The sequence below is a fragment of the Odontesthes bonariensis genome, chromosome 24 (assembly GCF_027942865.1).
Source record: "Odontesthes bonariensis isolate fOdoBon6 chromosome 24, fOdoBon6.hap1, whole genome shotgun sequence".
Taxonomy (NCBI): domain Eukaryota; kingdom Metazoa; phylum Chordata; class Actinopteri; order Atheriniformes; family Atherinopsidae; genus Odontesthes; species Odontesthes bonariensis.
Window position 1 is genome coordinate 16,162,311 of NC_134529.1, and position 11,517 is coordinate 16,173,827.

General features: G+C 41.3%; 1 protein-coding gene across 4 annotated transcripts in view; it reads right to left on the reverse strand.

Annotated features, from left to right (window-relative positions):
* Window positions 1–4,498, reverse strand: part of map7b (microtubule-associated protein 7b) — a 28,408-nt gene extending 23,910 nt beyond the window's left edge. For 2 of the 4 annotated variants that reach the window (XM_075458627.1, XM_075458626.1), the window contains exon 1: window positions 214–1,012. In XM_075458627.1, the coding sequence (XP_075314742.1) occupies window positions 214–382 (169 nt within the window). In that variant the 5' untranslated portion in view covers window positions 383–1,012. Of the gene's footprint in view, window positions 1–213; window positions 1,013–4,282 lie in introns of those variants that run through there. The other 2 variants (XM_075458629.1, XM_075458628.1) reach the window with 2 other exon arrangements.
* Window positions 4,499–11,517: the final 7,019 nt, after the last annotated feature.

Consider the following 11,517-nt stretch of genomic DNA (forward strand, 5'->3'; position numbering starts at 1 on the left):
TGCTGTGACGCTCCAGGGACTGGTTAAACATTTCTCTGCCCCACTAAAAACTCTGTTCCAGATAATGCCCTCACTTACTTTAATAAGCATGCACACACACACTTACACACACATAATTTAACAGTTTACAAAGATAAACTGACCACACCGCACTCAAACATGCAAATTGACTTTACATCCCTGTCAGTTTTCCTCTCTCCTTCCCCATCATACCTTTTTTCTTCCTTTTGAACGCATTTCTCTGTCTCTTTATCTCCTCTTCCTCAGTGATGGTGAAGAGTGACAGGTTAGCCGAACGGCTGCCTTCCCTCCTCAGCTTCCACTTGCTTTGGGAAAACCCACTTCCATCATTTCCTCCTCTTCGTCCTTTCCTATCTGGCATTGCCTGCCCGGTTGCTAACACTTTAGCCCCTGACTAACTCACCCAACCCCTGACCATCCCACCCTGGGGTAGTGGGTGGGGGTAGGGTCAGTCCTTGGTGCCTGAGGATGATGGAGGTCAGAGTCTCTTCTCTGGGAAGATGTAGGTAGCTAACAGCTAAATGCTAACAGCTATCTTTATCTGGCTACACATAAAAGAAGAGGGTTATAGAGATGGAGAAAAGTAAATGTGGGTGATGAGAAAATAATGAGAACACTAAAACTGATGAGTCAAGAAAAAGTGAAATAAGGAAAGAGTGAAAGAGAAACAGAGCAGCTCACTTTGCCATATCCATACTGCTTGCGATGGTAGTGCCAAGGCATAGAGAGAGTGCGAGGATGAGCTCTTGTAGTGTGCCTCAGAAAAGAAGATTTAATCCAGAAGAGTGACTCAGGCGAGATTTGTAAGTACTGCACTTCTCTGGCTCCCGCACTCCTTAAGAAATGCTTCCTCTACTTTTACAGCAATTCATTTCGTTCTCCCTCGCAACATCTATTCTGCAAACACAAACTTGTCAGAAGAATCCCATCACACAGGCAGTAGCTTTACAGTATACACATGCACACACATACATGAGCTGCAAAAAAGAGCCCGGTGGAGCTGTTAAAATATTCAGTGCGAATCCAGCAGTGGAAGGTGAGCCGGTGCCAGTACAGGGTTTCCCTGACAACAGCAGCCTGTGAACCAATGAATCGGTGGGCGAGTGGAAGTGTGAGAGCAAAGGACGGGCACGCTTTAATGTAATGGACACAGATGGACAAACTACCATGGTTTCACTCACAGGAACACACTAAATCAAACAATGCAGTACTGGATCTGTCTGCGTGGAAGGGGTGTGTTCAGAGAGCACATGGTATATGGTCCTGCCCCCATCCTCCACTTAAAGAGCCATCAGCTTTTTGACTTATCATGGTTGTATGACGAAACTGCCAATCTTTCAATTCAGAGCCCGCTCTTCATAAGTATAAAAAAAAATACACTGAAAATACTCTGTTGCAGATGTCATGGAAATGAGGCAGACAAAGTAAGTAAATACAGTAACTGAAGGCCACATTACTGCAGCAGGAGAATATAAAATAACAGTGCAAAAACCAGCCTAAGCAAGCTTTACTAGAGGTTTATGTCCGTACATGGCTATCTCATATCTTCAAAAACTAATGCAGAGACTAAATAAGCAGCATAACAGATTAAGACCTTGTGACATTCAGACACCATGCAAGAAAAGCAACACAACTTTTAAAGAAACAACCAAGCCAACTATCTTGGCTCTGATCTACAAGTCTTCTTACTGTAATTTTTTTGCAAAGTGAATAGTAGTTCAACATACTGGGTATTTATCATAATGTATTTAAATATATACAATAATCACAACTTATTTTGGAGATAACATATGAAGGAATTCAGGGGAAAACCTAAGCACCTGCTGCCTCATCTCCTGAGGGAGAGCACATGCTGCACAAGCCTCACATTCATGGACGGGCAATCTGATCTTTGTGCCTGCAGGACAGAGCCTTGCTGTAACCCTACACTTGGACTTTAACCTCATCAGTTCGTACTACACGCCTTTCTCACACCTAGTGAGTATCTGACATGGACACAAACAGGGATTGCAATTTTCAACAAAGTATGAGAGGCTTGTTTTCAAATTCAAGCTCAAGAAGCAAAATTTAAGAATATTTCTAGATGTTCACAACAACACAACATAACTGTCCCCTTGGCATTTGTCCTTGTATTTAGTTTACAAGAACAAGATACAAGCCACTTCCTGGGTTGATATCCTCAGGTTGTGGTGTCAGGTTTGGCACATCGTGATATGAAAAGGCAGTTGCTCTATTACAAATTGTCCTGAGTTATACAGCTGAAGTTAAGTAACAGTTATGATAATTGTTTCTACAGGCAGACGTTCACATGAGAAAATCCCCCTGTTCATACGATGTGGACGACAGGATCAGAGGGGGAAACCACTGCTGCATGCGTGGACAGTTGACTGTGACCACTAACAAGACAGATGCCACAATGAGAAAGTAACGTGTGTTTGTGCAGGCACATTGTGAGGCAACTGCAAAAATATCAAAATATAGTGACCACATTTGTAGGACCGAATTACGGCTGTGCAATCGTTTACCCACAACAGCACGGAAATAATTTTGATGGAAGTTGCTTATACATGCTTGAAATGAGCCGTCTTGTGTCCCGCAGTAGACTGCAGAAGGTTAAAGTGAAAGGTTAATTTATGCACTTTTTTTTTTTTTTTTTGCTAGTTGGATGATAAATGTTATCATTTAAACTTTTTAATTAGCGGTGCCCTTCAAAATCCCCGACTCTCAGCTTTGTGGCTTGTGTCACGATACAGGATATTTTTCATTTTAAGAGAATATTAATGGTCAACGGCACTTTCACTACAGTGGGTAAGAGTTGCAACTGAGGGCATACATTTTGGATTCCTAGTCTACGTGAGAGCGTTGCGTCTCCTCCTCAACATGAGCAGCAGCAAGCTCATTATTGTCTTTTACAGTGAGAGTTTTAAGCTTAAGTAAAAGCAAGCCGTTTCTGATTGGGAGCATCATTATCCTCCCCGCCGGGCCTTTACACCGGTGTTGAAACACCGGCTTACAAGTGTTTCTTAACATCAAAAGGTCAGTTGAGACCTCTCAAGCCAATACACCTTTACTATGGCCCTACCTGGGCACAATTTTTGCGTTTCACTGCCATTTTTGCTCCTGTCCATTTCCAGAGGAAAATCTAAAGTAGGCCAATACTTCTCAAACCTGTGCTAATTAGTTTAATAGCACAGCAGCTAATGGTTATGTGAGACCACTTTGCCATCTTCGACAAGAAAATATGAGTAAATTAGTCCCATTTATACAGCGAAATTACTTGAGCTCAAGTAATTTGGGACTACAGAGGACACATCCCGGTCATGACGTCACAGCAGGTGCTTTGCTAATTACAGTAGATAGAAAACACCTGCCGTTTCTTTGGTAAATTGGGGGCGTGGCTAGAGCTGAACCCATTTTTAAAAAAAAAATTAAAAAAAAATATAAAAAAAAAATTAAATTTTTTATGACAGCAATTAATTCACTGTATGTTTGCGTCGTTGATATATATTGACGGAGGCACACAGTTTAATGTCATTTTAAGATTTCATCATATATTCTACACAGTCTTAAAACAGACAGAGTTCATCTTATCCACTTTAAATAACGTCTAACAAACCCAGTAAGTACTTCCAGGAGTGGCCCTTTCCAATCCGAGCGGTTTTTTTTAAAAGAAAAAGACAAAACGACGTCATAAATTAGCCTTCTTTTTTTTTTTCTTTTAACCTCCCCATAGGAAACCTTTCAGTATTAAAAAGCCAACCAAAACAGACCAACGTAGTATTTCTTTTACATTTAAAGTCAGAGAACAAACTCCTAGCCTGAAGACATGTCACACGTCTAGCTCCTGCCATAACAAAAACTGGCCTCTTTATTTAATCCACCTGTCAAGTCATCTGCAGTCATTCAGACCAGTGGAGAAAATGTCAGCAACAGGTGTCTGCCAGTGACGGAGCAGCTCACAATTTCTCCCAACTACCTCAACAAAGGTAAAACTAAAAACATTGAGTAGTTTAAAGAACAGGTCGTGTTTAACAAACGTAAGGCAACCGGTTGGGTGAGTTAGTTGATAGTTAATCCCACTCCCGTGACCGACCGGCTCCGAGCTCTCGAGCCGCTGTAATTCAGTGTCAATGTTTACAAAAAAAATAATAAAACGACAAAAACCAACCGCGGCCCCTCCGCTGACCAGTCTGTCACACTTCTAAAGTTCTTTCACTTGAAAAGGTTGTCAAAGTCAGGTTTACTGCCGGCAGAAGCTCACCTTGGGACTCCGGAGGAGATGTGTCGCTGCCATCCTGGTCCGCCATTTCTCCTGACGTCAGCTGAGAGGGATCAGCGGCAGGAACCCGAGGGACCCGCTGGAATGATCCCTAGACCGATCGGGACAAGGGGCCCCTCCCACGTGCAGGTAGTGGCGACACATGCCACAATCAAGTCAGCGACAGTGATTAAACTTTTTGTGTGTGGTGAATAAAATAATTCAATTGATGTGCAAAATAAACTTTTGATACGCTTGAATTAAATGCTGCGCTTCATAAACCTCACATAAGTCATGGGCGATAAAAGTGCAGGAGTTAATGACTTACTGTATGTTTGGGAAAACAAGAGCCAAGTTCGCTTCAGCCTCACTGAGGATATGCTGCATTATGCAGACTCAGAGCTTTAAATGGGGCAAAGTGAAACGACACTGTTTGGGATATATATAAGGTAACAGGTGTTATGCTGCCATCTAGTGGCCATGGGACAAAATGGTAAAAGTAATAGAAAGAACCAAAGTTGAGACGTCCAAAACAGATGAATTAATGATGGGCCTTGTCCATCATTGCCTAACCAATAATCTTAAAAAAAACATCTGTTTTCAGCTGAGTGAAACTGTCTTTTTTTCCACCAATCGAACCAGCTGGACTTTTAAGGATTATTTGATGAAATATTTATATACATATATTTTTTTTTAAACCACAGGTGGAACTGTTAAATATCCATTGAATTTCAGAAACACAAGTCCTCGAGAAAAATAGTGTATTTGTTGGCAAAACCAGTAAGGGCCGCCAGGACAAATCGCCTGCTGTTCATAATAAATGGATTACAAGTATATTGTACTACCAGCAGAGGGAGACCTCTGCTCGAATCTAAAATCTTTGATTCCGCAAGAATCAAGAGTCAGTCTCCTTAACTCTATAATATCTTGCTCTCGCGTTAGGTAGAGCTCATTTTTCAGTGACTGTGCTGTATCTTATTAAAATTACTTGAAAGTAAACCTGGCTAAGCCACCCCTACCACTTGGTTTAGGTATGCAATGCCACTACTTTAAAAGCATAAAGCATCACCCCAAACATTTTGGGGGGGATATGAAACATTTATTCTAAAGGTTTAAGGGGGTCCAATATCCTTTTGAACTGGTTTTGCTGACAAGTAGGTTCAGACAGCTGAGTGCAAAATTATTCAAGCAGTCCCCAGATTACTGATTTCTAAATCAAAAGTGATGCCAAAAATTAACACAGATTTATCAGGTAATCAGTTTAACTCATCTGTCAATGCTTTTGAGAAGGGAGTTTATAGAAATGTAAAGGCAGTTATATCTTCCAGTGACATCTACAACAACATATGACAAATCGGACAAAAAGAGACGCAAATAAAACCAGGAGGATGTAATATCGGCTAACCCAGTGATATATGTTTTAGACTTCACTGTTCCTGACTGAATCTATGCTAATCTCTGCTCACATCGTTTATCAGGCTGTGCTGGCTTAGCCCCCCTATCTGGACCCTCAGTAAAATAACCAATGATCGGTGCACAGCAAACTGCAACCATGGCAACCAGCTGTTTAGCAATTCTGCTGATGTAGGATGTGGAGGGAGGGGAATTGGCCTGTAGATATGTGTTTGTTTACGGACATTCAGGAAAACATGTTGCCTGAGAAGGTGAGAAATGCAGGGAGAAAAATGGTGATGGCAAAGTTTCAGCCCCTTTGTAGTTTTGTTTCAAAGGTTTTGATCCAACATGCTCAATCCCACCTCAGCTGGTTATTCATACGATGCGCGGTTAAGTCAGTAGGTGGTGGTTAAGCCCAGGATGAGGTTCAGGGTTATGTGCATCTGACTGTGCTCACATGTCATGATGAAAGCCTCTCTTAACTGTCACTAATTAGTTCCAAAGGGATTAAGACCTTTGGAATCTCCCCACACAGAAAAATCCCTGTGATTTCTCATCTACATAATAAGCGTCATACACACAGTGCTCGACATACCTGCTTTCGAATAAAACGAATAAAACTAAACTGCCGGGGAATAAGCAGATCGAGGAACTGATTACAATTTTTTTTTTTTTTTTGAGGACGAGTGGCCTCTTATTCCTCGTTATCTCATTCGGATTCATTTTTGCTCTGTGTGTGCACTTGCACATGACATCAGGGCCGAGTTCGCGGGCTGGTTTAACAAGATGGATCAACAGACCAGGGACAAACCGCTTCCTTTCATCCCACTGTGTGACGAGACATTTCTGCTCTGATGGGATTGGTGTCTCTCAGGATGAGTTCCTACATCCAGAGTATGAAACTGACGTTAATCTTACGCAGTATCCACTGAATTTAATCTTATACAGTGGCCTTTACAGTCACCAGATCTAAAATGAATGCCCCCGTGAGACTTTGTGCTGACATGCTACAGTACTCTTAACTCTTTCATCAGAATATTATTCCGAGGACTGGTGTTGCATCCATCCAGCAGAGCAGTGCTAAAGACTATTGAAGCTTTTCCTTTTTTTATGTGTTTTAATAGCATAAGTATGGTAAAGTCAGAGTATATTGCTAGGTTACACGTAAAGGTAATCTTAGTTTATCAAAGTGCTGTACACGATATTCAAATATACAATGAAGCCTCACTAAGCTTGCCAAAAAATGTGAACCACAATGAACAGTAAAGCATGTTTAAATAAAACTCAAATGAAATGCTTTCGAGGTAAAGATATTCTGCTCTGCCAGGACTGAAAGCAAAAAAGCAACGAGAAGGTCGTTCCCCAATTTAGGTGCCACCATAGAAAAGGATCCAAAAAAGAGGATCCATGGAAGAGGATGCAGAGGTGACCTCTGCTTTTGAGCCTGGATCTTGGAACGTCCAGCAGCAGTTTATTTGTTGACCCGGTCAGGCAGAAGGATGACAAGAAGGATGGCACGGTGACGTTTAGACCCAGTAATAACATTTTAAACTGAATCTTGAATTGGATTTGAATCAGAATAGTGAGGCCAGTACAGGTGTGATGGGATCACACCGTTCCATCATTTTGTACAGTTGCAGGAGACAAAGGGACGACTGATCAGGACCAACATGGAGAGGATTACAGTTACCAAAACAAGAGGTAATGAAGGAAGAACTCTGATTGCAGCACATAATACAGACTCTAATTGGTTCACGTGGCTCTTACTACTTTTACTTTGAGTCTGCCTTGCACACCTATTTGTGTCTGCTGCCATGTTTGCCTCTGTTTTCCTCCATGTCCTTACATTACCTGTCATGCAGTCAGGTCAATCTCCATGGCAACAAATAGTTTGTGTCGTTAATTTGACAATTAGGACCATTTCTCCCTTCCCTGATCACATTTACCAAACAAATTAAACCAGAGGATTCAAGCCGCTTTAACATGTCATGGCCGTATCAATATGAGAGAATAGATGTTTTGTCTTTGGATTAAATAATTCTTTATGTATGGGGGAAATCTTTTTGTTTAACTCTATCTTTACTGTTTTATATTTCTGTTATTTCTACACTTGTGATGACACGCTGAACACGTAGTCTGTGCTTTATATACTTTGTCACTCGAAGCAGATGGCGTATAGCGGAGAATTATCTGAATGCCCCCCTCCACCCGCAGTAAAAGGACAGAACCCCCATCAGGACCCCCCCCCCCATGTTGCCTAAATAGGCTTCCACTGCCTGAACAGACACTAAGCTGCAGTGTGTATGCTGTAGCCAAGTATGAGACCAATCTCGCTCCTCTGGGTTTGCTCAGAAATGACCAATCAAAACAAAGAAAACCAATCTTAAAAACAAGTAGCTCATGCACAAACAGTCCTGCAGAGATATGGCTTTGTGACCCAAGTAAATAGTGCTATTAATTCTAAAGCCCACAGTTAATCCCTCTGGTAGTCGTCGTAGTATTGTCTTCGCAGATCAGCAGTGTTTACCATCTGATATGTAGGCATGGTTCTGTGTTTGGTATTCTTACAGAGAAGCTGAGCTACAAAACATTACATAAACAACATGTATGCTCTGTACGCATCTCTGCTAATAGTGTTATGATCTGAGAATGTTGAAGATACACAAACACTAATCATGTCTAATATCATTTGGATTTCTGAAAAGTCTAACCAGCATTTAGTTTTTTAGTTTTTCTAATGGGTTCAGTCTCTCCGAAAAGGAGAACAGGTTGTTGGTTAACTTGATATGACCACGTGTAAAAGGCAGAGGGCATGTTATCATCTTTAAGATATTTTTGTTGCTCCAAATAGAAAGTACAACTTTCCATCTATATTGAACCTCAAAGTTTAAATAATTTAGATTTTTAATCTTTCAAGATAAAAAAAAAGTTCAATTTGTAATTTGTGGATAAAACAAGACATTTTATTATGAAATTAAAGCGGCTGTCCCTTTTATGCCCCATTTGTTTTTGTCACCAGTATGAATGAAACTGGTTGGCTGAGTTTTAAACTAGAATAAAGCCATCACATTACAGATATTGAGAACCCTGTCGCTCTGTGCACCACGCTGCATGACTGTTGATATTTCTCATAATGTGAGGTCTGAATATTTTTGTGGAATCCGACTGGTGATGTCAGTGTTAGACATGCCTGTACACAACAAACATATGCACGGAAATCAATCAATAACAGGACAAACAATGTGCAACATATAGTTTGACATGTGCAGGATATGCATTTTAATTATTCCCCAACGCCATGCCCAAAAATATCCACACCGTTTCTCTTTAAGTCTTTATTCGCAGTCAGAGCAATCCAACCTTGATAACAAGCTTCTCTGGGAATTTGGACCACTCCTCTGCAATGATCTCTGGGTTGTTCAATGACTTCATTGCCATTACAGTGGTCTTTAGTTCCATCCATACATTATTAATGGGATTCACGTCTGGATCGTGGATGGGTCACTCCAATATGTTGCTGTTTTCGACCACTTCGGCACAATCTTTCAGACCGCTTTCTTGTAGGAAGGTCTGACTCCTCCAAAGATCACTTTCTTTCTTGCAGACTTCCTGTGATTTTCCCTCAGACTCTTGACATAGTCACTTTTTCTAAGGAAAACAGACACCTGCCTTTAGATGCTGGTCCAAGTACACTTCTTCAAGACAGGTAAGACAGATAGAGGGATAAGACAGGCTGTCTGCAAAAGCTAACCTGCATATGGAAGGGTTAGGGTCATTCAAATTAAGTTGTTTGAACTGGAGTGAGACTTTTGTTTGTTGAAAAAAAATAAACTTGCATCACCAAGAACACCAACCTGACAGTCACTGGATAACCTTGTCAAAGTAAAGAGCATTTTGAGGAAAAAGGATAACCCCCTTGCCATCAACCAGTATTCCTCCAAAAAAAATGGGAGATGGCAAGGAAGCCTTCCACCTGGAGATTGTAGCAGGAGTGGTGTGATCCATAATACCGATGGAAATGTGCAAAAAGCTTGAATGGAAATATATATGAACCTTTTGAGTGCTATAAGGGCAAATAAAAGCTTTTGCTACTGTAAAAGGGAGCAGATGATTTTGGACATGAAATTTTCCATAAAACCAAAATGGCATACAGTGTGAATGCTTCTGGACTTAACTATGAAGGCACTGGCAATCCAATATGAGATAATATAGAATTTTAAAAAAGGTACTTTACTTTTGATCATATATTTCTTTTATGACAGTATTTACACTCAATCAAATCATTAAAGGGATTTCCTCAGCCACGGCGCAGTACACGGTGGATACTAACTGTTATTGTTCAGTTTGTAATCTACCAACAATTATTAGTCTGGCCTCTTGAAATTGTAAACTGGTAAACAGCTTCAGATGCTAAAAAGCACTTCCTACTCGTACGGTAAAAACTGCTCTGGGTGTTCTCCTCCAGTCCCGGCTTGTTAGAGCAGTTGTAGTAGTAATAGTACTCAGAGTTGTCTACAAAGTCTGTGTGATCTTGTACACTCCGACATCTTTTTCTGCTTAAAGAGCAAGAGTTATAAAAAGATATAGAATGGACTCAGCGTAGTGAAATAAATGGGATTTCCCAGGAGATGCAAAGCAGATATGGACATGCACGCTCTCACATACCAACACCAAACGCACATAAAGCTACATGTACATGTAGAATTTATAAAGTGATGTAAAAAGCCAGTTGTTTCCAGAGGTTTGGTTTTAATCAATACTGCAGAGGAATGAAATATTAAACAAATATCCAAAGCTCCCAATTCAGATGGAAATTCAGTTTGGGGGTAACTCCTTTTTCTTCTCTTTTATTTACTTAGAATACTGTGATGTTACATCTGCTGGTTATGGTTGTAATTGTAGAGAAATAATCCAGCATGTCATGTTTATACAGCTTGCAGCAGGTCTAGTAAGGTGGGTGAAGACACACAGTGTCATGGAGTTAAGAGGAAGCATCAACCCCCACTTCTTGCTCTGTTTAATAAGTGATGCTGTATAGCTGAATTGCCTGTCATGTGAATGAATGAGCAGGCTCCACTGGTGTGACAGGTCTCCCTATTTGTGTGATGCTGCAGTTGTGTCCCAAAGCGGCAGAGATGGGATTTATCTTCCAGCTGTAGAAAAGCGGGCGGAGATGCTGCTGGTGTCGCCCTGTCTCGCATCTCTCTCTTTACTGTCCTGGTCATACGGGTATCTCTCTTTTTATATTCACAGTCTCCCCATTTCTCTGCTCCTGTCTCTGTGAGGTATTTGCATGATGGATCGCTCCAAGGGAGAGGGGGGGAGATGGTGAAGTAGAAAAAAAAGAGGGTAAAAAAAAAAGAATAGGATCAAGGGAGAGAATGACAAAATGAAGTGGGGGGATGGGTAGACATACAATTTACAGCAGGCACCCTTTGGGCATTTTCACATGGGGAGATGCAGTATGCTGCTTCCTACTCTGCTGTCTTCTTGGAAAATGCTCAGCTTTGACAACATAATCTCGTAAAAGCTTCTCAATGTGGCACTTGCACACCCCTGCCATATAATTTTCAGGCATCTGCGCAATTTTATTTCTTCCATCAAACAGCTGTCTGCCTTTCCTGTCAATTTTTATACCCTCAAACACAATGACCGCCAACAGCTCGAGGACTGTGCTGGTGTGAGCCTTGCTGGTGTACAGCTGATTGAAACAAGCACACTGGCAGGCGGGGGGAAGCTCCCGTCCTTAACTATTCTCCTCACATTCACCTTGCAGTCCCAATTATTCAAGGCAGCGTGCACGAGCGCTCCCTGCTAGCCAGACCCAGCTGTGAAAAGTGGGT